The sequence below is a fragment of the Argentina anserina genome, chromosome 3 (assembly GCF_933775445.1).
Source record: "Argentina anserina chromosome 3, drPotAnse1.1, whole genome shotgun sequence".
In the NCBI taxonomy this organism is placed as follows: Eukaryota; Viridiplantae; Streptophyta; class Magnoliopsida; order Rosales; family Rosaceae; genus Argentina; species Argentina anserina.
Window position 1 is genome coordinate 13,689,066 of NC_065874.1, and position 19,022 is coordinate 13,708,087.

Here is a 19,022-nt window from a genome sequence, read left to right on the forward strand (position 1 = left end):
CCAGCTTGTGACTGATTGCCTTAGCAAGTGAGCTTTGTTTGTATGGTTGTAAGCGCAAATTGACCCAGTCCCCTGCTTGAAACACTCTTTTTGAGCGGTTCTTGTCATGGTATGATTTCATGTGAGTTTGAGCTTGCAACAATTTTCTTTTCACCAAAGCTATTAACTCATCACGTTCCATGAGCTGCATGTCCACTTCATTCACTGCAGTACTGCCTGGAACATAGGCTCTCACTATTGGTGGTGCATAGTCGTACAATGCCTCAAAAGGGGACATTTTGAGAGCAGAATGTTATGCATAGTTATACCAAAATTCTGCCCACAGTAGAACCTTAACCCAATCATGTGGTTTGTTACTAGTAACACACATGAGGTATTGCTCCAATGTCCGATTGAGGTTTTCGTTTGCCCATCGGTTTGTGGATGATAGGTAGTGGATTTGTTCAAAGTAGTACCTTGGAGTTTGAAGAATGTCTCCCAAAATAGACTCATGAAAATGGGGTCACGACCGAGATGATAGCATCAGGCATTCCATGAAGTCGAAAGATCTCATTCACAAAGACTTGAGCAAGAGATGAGGCCGTGTAGGGATGTGAAAGAGAGATGAAATCAACATATTTGGTAAGTTTATCGATGACAACCCAAATGACACTCTTACCTTCTAAACTTGGCAAACCTTCAATAAAGTCCATAGTCACCACACTCCAAACCTTATTAGGAATATAAACAGGCTGAAGTGATCTAGGAGGCTTTATCATCTCGTAATGGTGAGCTTGACAAGTTGAACAATGTGCTACTAACCTCTTCACTTCACTTTGAAGCCCTGGCCACCCAAAGTTCTTGTGAACTCGCATATAAGTACATGGCATACCAACATGACCACCAATTCGACCACCATGGAACTCTATGATCACCTTGATAGGAGCACTTTGTACGACATTCTTAACATATTTTTACCTCCATTTTTACTTTACTTAGCCCTTATTATTGTAGTGTTGAGTCATTGAGTCGAGTTAAGATTCTTTGGTGGCGTTGGTTGCATTTTGGTGCTAAAACGGGTATAAAATGTAGAAATTGTTAAGAGTACTATAGAGTAATATTCCTTGTCGAACTAGGAAACCTAGTTAGGTTAGGATTTTTATTATTCGACATTTCTGTAACATTTGTGATTTATATTAATTATTTTCTTTCCTTATTTTCAGAATTAAATGTGAGATAATGACTTGGAAATTATGGAAACAAAGAGGAGAAGAATGAAACAAAAGGAGAAAAATGAAAGAAATAGTTTAGTTTCTGAATAAGATGAAAATGAAGAAGTATGCAGTCTCAAATGAGGGAAGGTTCATCCGGCAATTAAAAAGAAAAAAGAAGAAAAGAAGGAAACAAAAGGAGAAAAATGAAAGAAGTAATTTAGTTTTTAAATGAGATGAAAAAGAACAAGTATGTAGTCTCAAAAGAGGGAAGGTTCATCCGGCCATTAAAAGGAAAGAAGAAGAAAAGAAGGAAACAAAATAAGAAAAAGGAAGGAGAGAACTAAGAGATAATTATGAAGAATGCATGTGGCCTAAAAGAAGGGAGAATGCATGTGACCAACAAAGATGATCATCATTCAATAGAGAAGGAAAGAAAAGAAGAAAAAGGAAACAAAGAATTTGCCCATTACCATGCAGCCCCTCTCACTTATTCCTCTATAAATAACATGTCATTCCTACACATTGGTATCTCCATTCTTTCACAAACAAGCCGAAACTTTGCCCAAAGACATACAGAAAATTCAAGCCAAAAACCTTCATCCATCATCACCAAACCGTGCTCATCCTCTTGCCTCTCCAAATCCGAATTCATCTTACTCCATTATTCAAGGTTTCTAATGTGTGATTCATCCATGACTTGTAATTTTTATTTTGGTTTTCTGAAATTTTCGAATTAATTGAATGATTTATTGGATGATCTTTTTGGTTTCATATATGAAGAATATAAATTTAGACTTCTTTGGTTTTATGTTTTGATTGTATGAACTCTTGATTATGTGTTTATGCCGTGTATAATAGCTATGGGCAGTAGGGTTTCGAAATTAATTTAGGTTTTATTTCAATTAATTTCTTAAATTCGTACATCTAAATCAATGCTTGAGGAAGCCAAGGCCATGGTTCTCCTAAGGTTGCGATTTAATTCACCAAAGTGTTCATTGATTGAATATGCGCTTCGTGTTTCAATTATTGATACTTGTTTAGGGTTGTGATAGTTTTAGGAATTTTCATGTTTAATCAAGATGAGTGACGCCATGCTTGTTTACATGTCTCCAATTCGACTTAATGTGCTTATATGCTACTTTGTGTTTAACTAGTATGCTTCGTTATGTTGAACTTTCTTTAGCATATGTTTAGGATTGAACGCTTCGTTGATTCTAAATAATTAAGAAGTCTTAACGATTAGATGAACCGCTTCAGACTCTAATTAGAATTGGAATTGAAATGGACTTAAGAAGAATCGAAATACTTGCTGCATATATGTTGTTCTATGCGTGTCATACATGTTTCTTGAGTAGAATTCGTGTTTTGGTTATGTGATGAATGGTTGATCAATTGTATATAAGTAATTTATGATTTATTTTAAGTTGTAGTTTTAGAATTCAAATCAAATCCCCCAATAACATGATAAGTGTTGAGGTCTTTTTGATTCTCCGGACTGAACGATCTCTGCTTATTCTATACTAACGATGATGTTTTTCAGGGTATTTTATAGACGTTTTAACAAAACGATCTATCACACCTTTTCACGCCATGACTTGGGCACAAACATCTTTCCTTTTATAGATAAGCTGATCATTGACTAAGCTATAGTGTTTGTAGCTCTCCGGATCACCTTTCAAATCTTCGATAACCTTTTTCACCTCCTCATCTGCAAGACAAGCTTCTTGTATCTCTTCAACAAACTTGTGCACTGGTTGAGATGTTCCCATCATAGTATGCAATTCAATTGTCCTAGATAAGACATCAGGTGCTACATTATTCTTCCCTATGCGATATTGTATAGTGTAATCATAGCCTAGAAGTTTTAGCAACCACTTATGTTGAGCTGGAGATGTAATTTGCTAATTCAATAAGTGTTGAATTGTCTTATGGTCTGTGAGAATGTTAAAATGTTGCCCTAACAAATAGGCCGCCAATGTTGCACCGCCATGACCACGACAAGCATCTCTTTGTCATAGACCAACAAAGCAAGGTGGCGTTGTGAGAGAGCCTTGCTCATGAAGGCAATAGGATGTCCTTGCTGAGATAGAACTACCCCGACACCAAGATCAGAAGCATCACATTCAATTATAAATTCCTTTGAGAAATCTGGAATGGCTAGGGTGGTTTGATTAAAGCATGCTTGAGTTTGGCAAATGCTTCTTCTGCCTCTTCAGACCACTGAAAGTTATCTTTCCTTAACATATTAGTTAATGGTTTGGCAATCATACCAAAATCTCTCACATATTTGCAATAATAACCAGCTAAGCCAAGGAATCCCCTAATTGATTTCAGTGTCTTTGGTAGTGGCCACTTTTCCACACAAGCAACCTTTGATGGATCCATTTCCACTCTTACCTTGCTAATGATGTGACCAAGATATTCAACTTGGGAAGTACCAAATGCACATTTGCTAGCCTTGGTGGTAAAGTGAATGCTACTGCAACTTGTTTAAGACTAACTCAAGCATGTGGAGATGAGCCTATAGAGATAGACTATAAATGAGTATGTCTTCGAAAAATACTAACACTCCCTTTCTGAGGTACTCACGAAGCAGCTCGTTCATGAAGGATTGAAATGAAAATGGCACATTGTTTAGACCAAATGGCATGACAAGATACTCATAATGGCCGAAATGAGAAAGGTTGTTTTGTGGATATCCTTTGGTGCCATTCGAAGTTGATGATAACTTGCCCTCAAGTCAAGCTTAGTGAAAATGGTTGAACCATGAATCTCATCTAGTAACTCATCTACAACCGGAATCAGATACTTGTCCTTCACCGTTGTAGAGTTTAGTGCCCTATAATCTACACAAAGTCGCCATGTACCATCCTTTTTCTTTACCAAGAGAACTGGTGATGAGTATTAACTGTTGCTTGGTCTAATGATACCACTATCAAGTGACTCTTGTACTATCCTCTCTATCTCGGCCTTTTGAAAGTGAGGATATCGATAAGGACGTACAGTAATGACAGGTGTATTAGGCTTGAGCTCAATCTTGTGATCATGAGAACGTGGTGGTGGTAGTCCAGTCGGAGCTTCAAACACAGAAGAGTACTTGGTGAGTAACTTAGAAATCTCAAGGTGCACAACTTTTTGCCCTTGTTTAACTCCCACCGATTGAACTTGCACAAAGACCACTTCCTTTTCTTTCTTCAGCAATCTAGTCATGGGTTTACAACTAACAACTGTAGAAGTAGGTTCAAGTTGGCCCTGCAATAGATACTTCTCTCCCTTATACATAAAGCGCATCCTCTTGGTCTCAAAATTCCACAAAATGTCACCTAAGGATTTTAACCAAGTTTCCCCTAACACCATTTCACATCCAGAACAAGAAGAACATAATAATCAGTTGAATTCATCTCAACACTTACTATTCCTAAAGAGTGCATGAGGCCTCAGTTAGTAACCCTCACTCTCACATGCTTGATTGAACGAATTGTATGCTTTGTGGTCTTGAGTGCACAAGGGTGGATAAAATTATGGCTTGCTCCTGAATCTACTAGCACATAAACCATTCGACTCAACACCTTTCCTTTTAGTTGCATAGTTTAAGAGTTTCCATCTTCAGTCATAGCTCTCAATTCTAACTCAGGCTCACCCTGATCTCCTTCTACAACCATGGCTGCCAATTCAATTCCCACTTGCGCATCACCCTCTCCACGTGGTGTAGGCACATCTGGTAAAGGTGGCTAATACACATCATCAGGCACCACTTCCAATGACATAATGTCGTGGCAGAGTCGACAATTATGCCCCGACCTAAACTGGTCGTCACAAAAGTGGCATTGGCCACGAGCACGTCGTGCTTGATACTCAGATTGTGACAACCTACGACATTCTCCCTCATTTGCAGCTGGTTGTATCACTGGTGCTCTTAGAGGTATGGCATGCGGCGTTGCAGGAGCATAAACAAGATTAGTGCGGGGAGGAGCTAGAATAGGAGGTGGCTGAGGTTGAGCCACTGCTTGATGTTGAGCCCTCATTTGTGTTTCTATGATGGCCTCATAGATCTTAGCTAACTCACATGTTGAATAGAGAGTGTTTGGTCAATGAGCTTGCACTTGAGCACGAATTGAATCCTTCAAGCCACTCATAAAGAATGACTTCAACGTTTGAGCCGAGAAGAGAGCTTAGTGATCTGATCCATGTACACATCGACATAACCGTGTTGTTGCATACGACCTAAGGCTGCTTGGTAATCATAAAGTGAATGTGGATTGAACTCTCGCACGAGCAAATTGCTCAGGCCAATCTAACTTGCAGGGAATTCATGGCGGAAGAGAAACCATTTATCAGCAGCCTTGTCCTGAAGGTGCACGTAACTATGGCTAGTTTGCGATGCTAAGGAATTTGATAGAATTCGAAGTACTGTTCCGCTCGGTGTAACCACTCGGTGGGATCTCTACCACTTAATAAGTTGAACTCTAGGTTCATCTAGCGCGTTCAAGGAATGGATGGGTCATAGTTGTGTTGGTGATAATTAGGGTTTGACTGGTATGGCGGATTTTGGTCATATTAGCCCTAGGGAGGTGCGTATGGTGGAGTAAGTGGAGGTAAGTGGTAGAATAAGTCGATATTGCATGATTTGAAGGTCCAGCACTAGTAGAACAGCTAATATAAGGACCGGAAGAAAATGGAGCCTCATATTGGTACTGTGAAGAAAGCTGGGGCTGCGTGGAGAATGGAACACCATTAGATCCAGATTTGAGGGCAAAATGTGTAGAAGGGCAGTGTATTACCTTGCGGACCATAACTAGGGTTGTAGATATTCGATAGATCTGTGTGTTAATAGTATTGGGTCACAGGTTGTTTCAAGTTTAATGGCTAGCTCGAAGAGACGAGGCCACCAGACACGCTTCCTGTCGAAGCATTACCCATATTAGAAGTTAGCAGGGTAGCAGTTATGGCTGTAGATGACATGAGGATCGAGTTCGTCAAATCACCATCCTTCGGACCCAACAACAAAGGCAAAGTGGGGGGCGTACCACGCTACCCGAGGACTCTGGATCCATGTACGACATAGCAGTGGACACACCATCAGTAGATGATGGGGTAACATCCCTACCTGTCTGAAATGGCGTACATGTAGGCGGTAGCGAGCCAAAATTGCGCACATCAACTTTAAAGCCTCACGATGTAAGAACAATGCGTCGCTCAAGGCTGAGATCTTAGCACTAGACTCAACTCCTAAGATAGTGAGCTTTGCACTAGTCTCCTCCTTGAAAACACGCAGCTCAAACTCCATATCAAAAATCTCAGTGACAACAGTCGTACCATCTCGTGGCTTGGCCATGGCGCTCAAAGATCGAAGGCTCTAGATACCACTTGATAGAGGCTTAGCCCTATCTAATGGATCTAGATTTTGTAGTAGTAAATGAAAGAACAAAAATGGCATAAACTCTACGAGAAAGCTTAAATAGCTCATGGAAGTCATCACCCGTGGACACGTGTCACACATCTAACGGAGCAGATTACAACCTTAACACTGCTAATTAACGGCTACTAACAACAGTCATTACAGATAATTAATACTAGGGTTTGCTCAAAGATACAGAGGCCCACAAAAACATTTCCTAAGCCTAACAGGAGACTTAGACTCATAACACCAGAGCCGGTAGAAAGTCGTCAGAAACTTTGTCGGAGACCTAATTAAGGAGAAGATAATATTTGGGTATTTTAGAATTATATTAACAGTCTGTAATTTCATTCAACTTTAGTGTTTATAATGGAAGCCATTTTATGAGAAAATAGCATTATGTGAGAAATAATGTTTGAGTATTCTTATTTAAAAATATGAGTCATGAAGTAACCTCATGTGTAATTGGCCCTTGATTTAATTTCAAAACCCAAAATATATTCAATTTTCAAGCCTACTTGTCTAGTTGCTTCTTATTATAATGTTATTGGTGTTATTGCAAATGATCGATCAGACTTTTAAAAACGGCAAATTGAGTATTGTATTATTCACTGCGTGATTCGCAACTCCACGCACCAGTCTACCCATCAAGATTATATAAGCTTCTTCGCTTTACCAAACTGATATCAAGGTCCTAAGATCAGACCACGTAGGTAGACTGGTGCTGTTCTTGACAGAAGAAAGTGAATTGAAGAAATGGAGGGTTCAGAATGTGAGGACAATAAAAATGGAGCTCCGGCAGTTTACTGTGTCACCGGAGCCACTGGTTATATCGGGTCGTGGTTGGTGAAGACTCTCCTTGAAAGAGGCCACAGTGTTCATGCCACAGTCCGCGATCCTGGTACTCGATCAGTTCAGCTCTCACTTTTCTTTGCATGTTTAAATCTGATCATATTCAAGTTTTTGCTGTCATCTATTTCGATCAGTCGGAAAAAATAAGAAAGAAATCATAGTACGAAGTACGAACACCAATTATCTCATCAAATTTGGTTTGCACCGTGAAAGATATAGAAGGTCAGAAGGCTAGGACTTCGCGATCGATTAATTTAGCACCAGCTTTCTGAGGTCGATTAATTTGAATCATCAATTTTTTAGCTCGCAGTAGTCATGGAACCGTCCAGTATGCTGCAATACATATCAATCATATGTATATATCATATGTATATGTTTGTTGGAATATTATTCTTTTAGTGGAGGGTGTGATCATAGTTCTGAATCACTTCACTAAAATGGCTGAACGCACTTCGTGCATAATGGCGCACAGAAATTCTATATCCTTCATTGAATGTCTGGATTGATTGTGAATGATTGAAATTGTAGGCCAACCCTTGATTGATCAAGAACGTACTGTTGTGAACCTTCAATTATTCTCCTTCCGCAAGGTTCTCTACTTCTCGTGTTATTTTATTTATTTATTTTTGGGGTTATTTTCTCAACTATATATTGGTATAAGTTGCACTTGAACCCTAAAAGAAGAAGAAATGAGCGAGTGACTGAAAGAGGACAGGTGAATTGTTACCAAACAGCTTTATATCTTCATATTATCTTAGCTACGATCCAAGTTTCTACTATGCCGTTGTCTTTTTTGATAAATCTCAGGTAGATAAACTTTAGACCTTCTAGTCTATTCTTTTTATTTCTTTTTACACTATAGGTTCATGCTTCCATCTAATATTGTTTTTCGGTGTTGAAGTCTGCATATATTTCTGGAATCTAGGAAACATGTTAGTGGGAATCAGGTCTGGGGACTTGAAGATTATATCTATATCAGGGTCTAGGTCTGGGTTTCTGTTCATTTAATTTAATTTTCTTTGTTTTATTTTTATTTTTTATAGCATAAGGGTCTGGGTTTCTGTTAGGATATCATGGTTTTTGGTTTTGAAGTCTGCACATATCGACTTAATTTCCCCAGAATAGTAATTAATAAAGATATCAGACTCAACAGGATAACAAAAAGAACATGACTTTAGCAGAAACCGAAGCCTTACCACCCTCTGTCATACTAATTTTGTTCATGTCATAGCTAATGACCAGTTGATGACTAATTTCACCACCTCAATATACCGATTACCTTTGACTCTACTGTTATTATGCTTTTTATATAATCTTTATATTATTAAAGCCTGATGATCATCGGTTACTACCTACCTAATATCACAGACAAGTGTGTGCACCTATTATCATCGTTGACCGGCACTGACCGGTTGAGACTATACCGAGCTGATTTGCGAGAAGAAGGAAGCTTTGATGAGGCTGTTAAGGGCTGTGATGGGGTTTTTCATGTTGCAGCATCAATGCAATTCAGTTTTCCTGAGGAAGAGAAATGTGGTATATACAATAAGTTAATTAATAATTATGAAACTTCATTTGCTACGTTTTTACTACACAAAATAGCACATGATACTGCAATCATTTAACTTTATTGAGCATAGTACTAATATTTCCTTTCATTGTTATTTTTGTGCCTCCAAGAGAGTTATGTTCAGTCGAATATCATCAACCCTGCAATCAAAGGAACCTTAGACCTCCTTAAATCCTGTCGAAAATCAGGTACCGTGAACAGGGTTGTGCTCACCTCTTCAATTAGTACTATGACTGCCAAAGATAGCAGTGGAAATCCAATCTCTGTAGTTGATGAATCTTGCAAAACTCCTGTTGATCGTGTCTGGGATGCAAAAGCAAGTGGATGGGTAATGCCTAATCGATTCTTCTCTGCCTCTTGTTAGTTTAATCAACTCACTAAATTTACAAGCATGAAAAACTTTGTTATTTGATTAATTTACAGGTTTATGCCCTTTCAAAGATCCTCACGGAAGAAGCAGCATTCAGATTTGCAAGTGAGAATGGGATTGATCTTGTTTCAGTAATAACAAGTACCGTTGGAGGACCATTTCTCACTTCCACTGTCCCATCAAGCATTCGAGTTCTTTTGTCACCATTAACAGGTAGAGATATATATTCCTAACCATGAAAAAGATCAACAATAAGCCAACACAAATCGTAAGAGCGAGACATGCATGATGATTTCATGACTTTGCATAGAACAGCAAAGCCGGTCCTGTGTCAAAAGCGGGCCTGTGCGAATTTTTTTTGAAGCCTTGGATATATATGTATAAATATATATATATATATAGCCGTTCTACGGAGGTTCGGACAGTCCAAATTCGCCGTTTCCGGCGACAGCAAGCCGCAACGACGGGCGGACCACGATAGCCACACTACCCACTTCACGGTGATCCCGTATGTGCCGACCGGAGCTCCATCGGCAACCTACGGCGGCCGAAATCTGTAAAAATCAAGTTTATGGGCAGATTCTAACGATTTCACCATTCTGACCGATGTAGGTCGCCGATGGAGCTCCGGTCGGCACAGACATAATCGCCGAGAAGGGGGGAGCACGGCTGGCACCATCCGCGTCGTCGTTGTGCGTTGCCGGTGGCCGAAATAGCCGAATCCAAACGGTCGGGACCTCCAGATCTGAGAAAATATATATATATATATATATATATATTGTCGTTTGTCTTTTTTATATAATTTCCTTTACTTCAAAATGATATACTACATACCTGAGAAAATCTATATATATATACATATATTATGTGTAGTATATCATTTTGAAATAAAGGAAATTATATAAAAAAGACAAACGATAATATATATATATATAGTAAAATATTACAGAATTGAATCAAGGGCCTTGAATCAATTGATGTTCTCCCCGAATAGAAAAAAATAGAATAAGATTAAATTAATAAGCATAGATTACCTTTGACAACTGAGAATTCTTGATTAATTTGGAATGAGAATTCTGATTGATCTTTGAGAAAGTAATGCTTAGAGGTTTAGAGGATTATGGGTTTTAACAGGAAACAACGGAGGCATAGTTTATCAGATGCTAAAAATCTTCGTCTTTTTTTCTTTCTTTTTTACCAAAATGGGTGAGGCATAGATAATCTATGAAACGGTCTGACTAGTAGTGATGTTTAAGCATCCAAGATTGACACGACCTTTAAAGGAGAGATTATGATGCTGGGAGTCAGAAGCCAAAAAAAAAACAGAAAAGAAATAATAGGAAGGAAAGGAGTTGCTGGGACTTGAACCATAAACCCCTCACTTGCCAAAAAACAAACTTAACCAACACCACTGCTGCTACAGTTGCTCACTCGGCTTCTTTTTTATTACTTAACATAAAATAATTGTATGGCGGCCCTGTGCCGCCTAACGACAGCACATGCCAAAAGCCGGCCCTATAGAACAGACCTAGATGAGCATAGACATTTGCCTGTACAATGTGATGGTATTTACCCAAGTAGAGAACATGCTCATCAACAGTAAAACTGTTAAGAATATGTACGTACTTAACCAAATTTATTAATTACATGCTGATTGTATTCTCTCATTCTAATTTGTGTAGGTGACTCTGAGCTCTATGGGATATTATCTGCTGTAAATGCAAGAATGGGATCAATTGCTTTAGTCCACATTGAGGACATATGTGATGCACACATTTTTTTAATGGAGCATGATGAAGCAGAAGGTAAATACATATGTGCGGCGCAGAGTTGTCCAATATCTGAGTTGGTTCATTATCTGGCTCAGGCATATCCATCCTCAAATTTAAAAAGGTAGCTATATTTTTTCGTATATCTTGTGAAGTTTTCAAGTAACGCTTGCTCTAGACAACTTACATGTTTTATATCCTTAACATTCATTTGCAGCGTTGTGTTAGAGGAAGAACAGAATAATCCAGTACCCTCTAAGATATGTTCAAAGAAGCTAAGAGATATGGGATTTAGTTACAAGCATGATATAGAAGATATTATTCACCAGTCCGTTTCTTCTTGTATGCATTTTGGCCTTCTACCTCGTATTGCAGAGTAACTCATCATGTCTCCCATGTATACAGTGTTATTATTGAAGGCTTGAAGGAAGCCGCATTGGCCCTTAATTACTTAAAAAGAAACAGGTAACTCTTCATTATAATTATTTGAAACAGGTATCGTTTTCCTGGTCTATTCAAACTTATATATATGTCATCATCAATGAAGAGATGATTTTCAGTGCTTGGGAACCATGTATATAAGTATATTTTGTATCTGCATTTCCTATACAATATAATGCTACATCCTGACATTGAGGTTTGCAAGACTGATGTTTATGCAAGCATGGCGCCATGCTGCCATGGCGATATGAACTCTGTAGCGTGGGGGTCAACTAATCTAGGATTGCCAGCTTATTGGTAAGCAGAGTCCAAGTAGAAGTACTGGTGAGCCAGCTGAGGTATAGAGAGTTCTTCAAATAAAGAAGAAGAAAATGTAGAAGCAAGAAAAAGAGATCCGAAATTTTATTTTAGGTAAATGAGTCCTTATTAACGGTAAAATGAATTTGACCATCCTAACATGCCTATTTAGGTGAAGAAATTTGACGAGCATGATCGGTTATTTGGTTGGAAATTTGACCAATCTAACATGCAAATTCCGAGGTCTTCAATGAATTATGTGTGCTAGCAAATGAACTTTTGTCAGATCGATCTTAATTAAGAGACATCAATTTTTGAGGTGAAGTTAAGTGTGGTAGAGATAAATGTGAGAATGTGTGTGAGAATGTGTGAGAAAATTAATACTTCAAAAGTATGGTGCCTCTACAATGCTCTTGAGAGAGAACAATTTTTGAGGTGAAGTTAAGTGTGGTAGAGATAAATGTAAGAATGTGTGAAAATTTTGATACTTTTACAAGTCTGGTGCCTCTCCAATGCTGCATTCCTTGTCAAGTCTTGTTGTTAATACTTCATAGCACCCAAGAAAATGAAGACATGTCTTGGTTTCATGGCTTCTTGCTGGGTTTGTTACAGTTCTTACATATTCATTTATTAATTTCAAAGCTGTGTCTTTATATAACAATCAGCTCCTGGATAGCGGTGTCTGCATAAATCATTTCAGAAGCTTTTCATGATCTGCAGATTCATCATTGCTAAGCAACTGGCACACTGAAGGAGGAGAAAGAATAGTCCTTGTCAAGGAGTAATGTTGATTGCTATAAAGACCTTAAGTTCTGTTCATCTGCAACCAAGATAGCTAGCTACCTTCACTAGTTCACTTCAAACATAAATACTCAAAATTGAATGTTGATGGGCACATCATGATTCCAGACAGGTGGTGTAAGCAGTAGGGAAACAATTATGATCTGCATGTGCCTCAGAGGAAGTTAGATGCCCTTACATGGGTGTACAGATCAGTAATTTAACCCTTATAGTGCCCATTGGAAGGTCCATGCCCTTAACCACTCAAAAGTCAACAATAAACACTACCTGTTTGAACTTTGAAATAGAGAAATGAGAGCCCCTCACCTTATCTTGAATGTGAGCTTCTTCTGCACCAGGAAATCTTAAAAAATCTGACAGTATTAAAGAGTGATAATACAGAAATGTTACAGAAGAAAATATTGAAATGTTAGTGATAAGATAATATCTTGTTCAAATTCTTCTTCATATTTTTCCTCTGGTTAATTTTGGATTAATCAAGGATCACATTATCTTGTCATATTCAAATGATGCTAATTAGTGGCTAAGTAAAAAACCCCATTACTTAAAAGGAGCATTCACTGGTGAGTCTTGTTTATTAAGCCCGACTCTAAATAACATCTAAATCATAATTAGTGTGGTGGCAAACTGGCAATGGTCCCAATAGTTTAAAGAGTTGGATGGGATCTAGGATTTGGTTAATTGAAGTACTAATAATAGAATAGCTTAAAGAATTGTTCTTTTTGTGGTTTGCTAGTAGCTCCCCACCTGTTTCAAATCTTGAAGGTTTCAAGTAATATATTGTTAGAGAAATCAATTCTTGAAATTCATGAACAATGTGACACTAGGGGTTGGATGCTGTCTTACTCTTGATGACATTATAAAATGACTTTTCTAAGAATGCACTCAATAGTATTGCACTCAATTTTAAACTTCACCAACTACTATAATAAACACAAACTGTTATTTCCCATAAACATGTACAGGTTCAATTATGAATAATTTCCCTAAAATTTTGAAATTTTCTAACTAATTTTCAATTGCTATACAAACCTTGTGTGATACACATAATCTGTAAATGAATGTTGCATTGACAGCATAGCACAGACCATCCTTAACTGAAGAGGCAGAGTTACAATTTCAGACTGAGAAGCACAACAAATTGGACAGAACAACCAAGTTTCTTCCATAAATAAGATGGGACAATCTCCTACCCAAAAAAACAAAAAGAGGAAGAATTCACAGAACATCATACTCATGAATATGAGATAGTTTTCTAAAACCCCCCTAAAAAAAAGAAACAGAACTTTCTTCAGGGTTTGCAGATTACCACAAAGCAGGGAAGGAGAGCTCTAGGATTGAGCAGATAAAGCTCTTCAATATTTGAGTAAAGTCCCATTTTTCCAGCCAAAGAATCAAACCCAGTTTGTCCAGCAATTTCTTTTATGTTATCCAATGGCTTATGAACCCTCCCAGCAATTACTCTGCAGACTATCAAAGCTTTCCTAACACATGGATCCTCTTCCAATATTTCAATGCATTCATAGGCTCTTGCGCTTGTGGAAGTTGTGAAAACGCCTACACCTTCCTTGAGCTCCTTCTTTGCAGAAAACCCATTTCTTATAATCCTACAAACACAACATTTTTCTGATATACATAGACTTGAGGAACTATTTAGGCCAAGAGAGCAGGCCACAGTAGTCCCATAAAACCTTAAAAGCTCATTCCCATCAGCAATGCACCTTGGGTGCTTCTTGGGAAGTTTAGTGGCTTTGATCTTCACCATTTCTCGATACTCTTCAAATCGAGCAAGAGTTCTCTGCATGTTGTGCACTTTCAACACTCTTTCTATCCTTCCACAATTGTTCTCGGATTTCAACCAGCTCGTCCGGCATATGATCTCAACGATTTTTCTAGATGAGTCACCTTCCATAAGTTCAGTAACTGTAAAAATAAGGCAGATACTGTTAGAGAGAAATAGACAGAAGTTGAAGTAAAGTGAGCATAAATTTAATCATGGATAAACATACAATTTGTAGGATCATAAGCATTTGCGAAATTCTAACTTATAGTTTAAGAGGAGAGTATTCTCAAATTTCTAATGATTAAAGTGTCTTTGCAATCAGTAAAGCTATAAGAACTCTCAGGACAATCCTCTGTTCTTAGACAGAAGAAAGTGCTCATCTTTATGTGGTCAGAAGCATTTGATCCTAAGAGGATAAGGCAAACTGAAATTCAAGATGCTTTGGCAAGTAGTAACTATTTACAGAGTGATAAACACTTCATCTTTTCTTAGTCAGAACAAAGTACTCATATTTTTGTTGTCACAAGAATTTAGGCCTCTGGTCCTAAGAAGATGAGGAAAACTGACATATAATGCTAAGAGACTTCAAATTATTTTTGAAATAAAACCCAGAAACACAAAGCTCAAGTTTTTTGATATTTTGAATAATATCAATCCAAAATGAGAGTCTTACTCAAGAAGGGAGGTCATACCAGCATGTTTAGAGAGATGATGAGCTTCAGCAGCTTCCCATTTTGTAAACTGCTCACCACATTTGTGACAAGTAATCGAGGAAGAACCATCAAAGGAGACCCTATTGCTTTGACGAAGTCCAATGCCACTAGCAGAATTGAAACCTGAAGAACCCTTCAAATTTCCAAACCCTTCTGTATCTGCAGAAACCAGAAAAGGGGTCTTCCTTGGAGGAGTAGAGGCAGCTGAGGTCCTAAAAGAAGGGTTGAAATAGTGCATTGTAGGGTGCCCTCCAGGCCCAGGTGTGCCTGGCTTCAGTGTGTCCAGAAATGTAGAACCACCATTGCTACTATTCCCACCTCCATTGTTGCTGTGGCCATTGCCAATATCAAAGCTTGTGATTTTCAGCTCACACCTTGAGTTGCTCAAAATGACTTCATGAGTTATTGGGTTGAGGAACTCACTGCTCCCTATGGATCTTGGGCTGCAGTTACTTGGTGGCCTCTCCAAATGTCTCTTGCTACCATGAATCACATCCTTGAGATTAGCTATGGACCTTGAACAACCTGACCTCCCCCCTCCTGGCTTTCTTGTCAAGATTGTTGTCAACTGCTTCCTTGACTTTGGGTCATGAACATCTGAAGGCTCTGATTTGCAGTGGAGGGATTTCTTCAGAGAGAACCACACTGTTGGCATAGTTGAAAGTACACCCTTTTGAGTTTGAGGCTCTTTTTGAACTTTGATCTCTCTGTCTCTTTTGCTACTTAGGCTTCAGTGGTGGCCCTCTGGTTTTGGCAAAAATACTTGCTTCAAGTCTTCACCTTATTTTCTTCAAAACAAATTCACTGCATTTCATTGCCACTAAAGCTGGAAAAAGCAAGCTACAATCACTTTCTCTCTTCAATAAGCTTTCTATTTTGGGACACCGAACTCTACCAAATGAGCTCTAAATTTTCCCCACTTCTACAAGTAGTAGTAGAAAGCAAACCTTAGTCCATGAATATTCAAAAGCTAACAAAGCAGCATACTTGAAGCCATGTCAAGCACTGTTCTACCCAGAAAATATATTGAAAAGCAGAAACAGAAATTCTAAATACCATAGTGCTTGTGTTAAGTCTCATTCAAATGAAGCACTTACTTTGGAAGCTTCTCTGAAATGGGTACCCAAAGAGGAAGAGGGACACAGATGGATCTCAAACTATAAACCAGAGGTGACATTTGGATTATAAAACAAAACTTGCTCTAAAATAAAAATATGAAAATGGAGAATCTTTGGGCTGTAGAGAAAAACCTTGCTTGTTCAATTACAGTACACTAATAAATGGACATCGTTACTGGGGAAGGCACACGTGAAAGAAAGAGACACTAACCCTGAAATCTGAATTTTGCATTTATGGACCTCTCTTGAATGTTGTCTCATGTTTATCTGGATATATTTATGTAATTTTGTCACCATCCCTTGTTTTGAATGTGAATTTCAGATGAACCGAGTCTGATAGATTTTTTCTGTGTGGTACTGGATTACTAGTAAGTAGTAACTATTAAATATCAGGTTGTAATTTTGATTCTAATGGAAAATTTGAAATATTATGGATTTACAGAAATTTGAGTCGTGTTTGAAATATTAACAAACATAGATAATAGATTCATCACGATTAGTCTAATAGATTCTTTTTTTTCTTTTTTTTTAAAGGGGTTTGGAGTCTAATAGATTCTTTAAGCCTGCATATGTTATTCTGGTAACATAATGTCTCATTCAAACCCCAACTTGTGAAAACATTCTTTGGGGTTCGTCTTGTGCACATTTTTAATTCGTGAGTGACATATCAACAAATATCGACCCAGTATGCGTTTGGTTGTTAAAGCAATATATCCTCACAAATATGACAGACGCTACAGACACCATACCTTAAAAATTACTCCCAGCTCAGCCACATTTTATGTGCAAAAAAAATCAACAAATATTATTAATGAAAATGCACAAAAATTAATTTCCAAGACACTTCGAATACTCGCACACTAAAAATTTACACACATTGCAACAATTTAAAATTTTCAAAAGTTGACTGCAAATAGTATTCGCAATTTCGCAAAGATCGAAAGATGATGATAGTTATAAGTTCAGAAACAAATATTATTGTTTAATAATTACTAAATACAAAGCACTATACCCAAGTTTTGCCCCCACTTTTGGGTTGATGACTGGTGTGCATAACGTGAGCCTGTAAGGTCTTCTGATTCAAACATTGAGTCACATAACAAGACACATTTTCGTGGTTTCCTATGGATCTTTCCTCTTTTCGTCTTTTTCCCCAGAGAAGTGTAAGATTTAGGTGAGCACTATCAAAACGGAATCAATGAAACTTGGTTAAAGATTTAGAGCTGTGTCTGGTATTCACTGAATCACTAGAATTGAAAAGGAGTTGTTAACAAACGAAGAGGACAGTTCCTTGTAGGGTTGTCAATTTCACTAGTGGGATCTTGTCAGCCAAAGGCGCCAGAGAAATCCAAGCATTGCTGCTGTGGTTTGTGGATTTGTAGTTCACCACTGTTGCAATTGAAGGTGGTGTGCAGCATTGGGTGTCATTAAACCTGACCCAAATGTAGAGCCTTGCTCTCTTCTTGCCCGACTCTGTTTTTGTGCTTGTTGTTTTTCCCTTCCCCCTCTTCTTTTCGGTTTCTTCTCTCTTGTTGGATTCTTGTTCTGTTTTGGGGCTGTCCTGCCTCTCTTTCATTCATTATTTATTTCGACCAAAAACAAAAGAGAGACGAGTTAAATGTATCTCAGGGTTTCCTTGAGCAAGGATATGGTATAATTGCTCGTTCTCTTCCATCACCTGGTTTATTTTGTATAAGCTTTGAAGCCCGATTTTTAGATAAATTTGTACCCTTGTTCTTTTTTAATCTACATCAAAAACATCTATCAACTTTCCTTATAGAGTTTTTTTCTATTATTAATCTATTTAAATTATTTATTCAAGTTCACAGTTTTGCCATTCTAATTAAAAAAGAAATTACCTCTCTAAATAGTTATCCAAATATTCATCATTAATAAAAACCAAGAATTAATGATGTCCATTTTGGGAGCTATATCCCACAATAATTAACTTACTTTTAATGGCACGAATTGGTGAAATCAAAACTATTTAGGAGCAATTGATCCACACAAAAATATGCTATTTTGACACTATCATAATAAGTTAATAGGTGCATGCATGAAGTAGTGAAACGTATAGAAACTTGGAAAGAAAATAATAATTTTTTTAAGGAAAAGGAAAAAAGCTAACACACTCTTTTTTTTTTTTTTTTTAAGAAAAACATACATATAGTCAACCCAGAAGCCACTATTTCTACCTCACAAAACAAACTCATGATTGATCAAATAAATCTATCAACTTATTCAACTATATCACAAACTTGAAATTCGAAAAAAAAAAACACAACCATGTTCTACATTACAAGCAATCAGTTAAACCTGTATCACAAGGAATTAGGTACTATCACATAGGTAAAAACCTTATACAATCAAAAATTGAAACCTCCAGAACCAACACTAGCTATCTAATAGCTAGGTAACTCTTTCATGTCGCACAGGACAAACATCTCCCCTCACATCTATACGCGAGGAACAATTTACCCACTCACCAATAATACCCTAATGCACAGACACAACTGATTCCATAGGTAAGAAACACTTACATGAACAAAAATTACATAACCCACAAATTCAACATCCAAAAACAATAGTTAAATAACCATATTCATAGGCAACACACACAAGGATATACATGTTCAATCAAAATAATCGAAACAACATTGGAGGTATACATATGGCTCAGTACACACACCATAAACAAGTAGAACTGAAAAAAAACT

At 37.7% G+C, this 19,022-nt stretch overlaps 2 protein-coding genes across 4 annotated transcripts; one reads left to right on the forward strand and one right to left on the reverse strand.

Annotated features, from left to right (window-relative positions):
• The first annotated feature begins 7,301 nt into the window (after positions 1-7,301).
• LOC126786821 (putative anthocyanidin reductase) lies at positions 7,302-12,926 on the forward strand. 3 transcript variants are annotated; one of them, XR_007671222.1, is made up of 7 exons: positions 7,302-7,492; positions 8,812-8,979; positions 9,124-9,341; positions 9,437-9,596; positions 11,066-11,276; positions 11,370-11,931; positions 12,611-12,926. XR_007671222.1 is itself a non-coding variant. In XM_050512771.1 (6 exons), exons 1-6 carry the CDS (start codon positions 7,348-7,350, stop codon positions 11,530-11,532), a joined length of 1,065 nt encoding a protein of 354 aa, XP_050368728.1. In that variant the 5' UTR covers positions 7,302-7,347; the 3' UTR covers positions 11,533-12,214. The 3 variants fall into 3 exon arrangements, 1 of the variants encoding a protein (XP_050368728.1); XR_007671223.1 differs by having other exon boundaries at positions 11,370-11,617; XM_050512771.1 differs by lacking the exon at positions 12,611-12,926 and having other exon boundaries at positions 11,370-12,214.
• A 1,045-nt stretch (positions 12,927-13,971) lies between these two features.
• LOC126788513 (uncharacterized) lies at positions 13,972-16,213 on the reverse strand. The gene is made up of 2 exons (XM_050514511.1): positions 15,167-16,213; positions 13,972-14,614 (listed from the first exon to the last, which is right to left on the reverse strand). Exons 1-2 carry the CDS (start codon positions 15,840-15,842, stop codon positions 13,983-13,985), a joined length of 1,308 nt encoding a protein of 435 aa, XP_050370468.1. The 5' UTR covers positions 15,843-16,213; the 3' UTR covers positions 13,972-13,982.
• Positions 16,214-19,022: the final 2,809 nt, after the last annotated feature.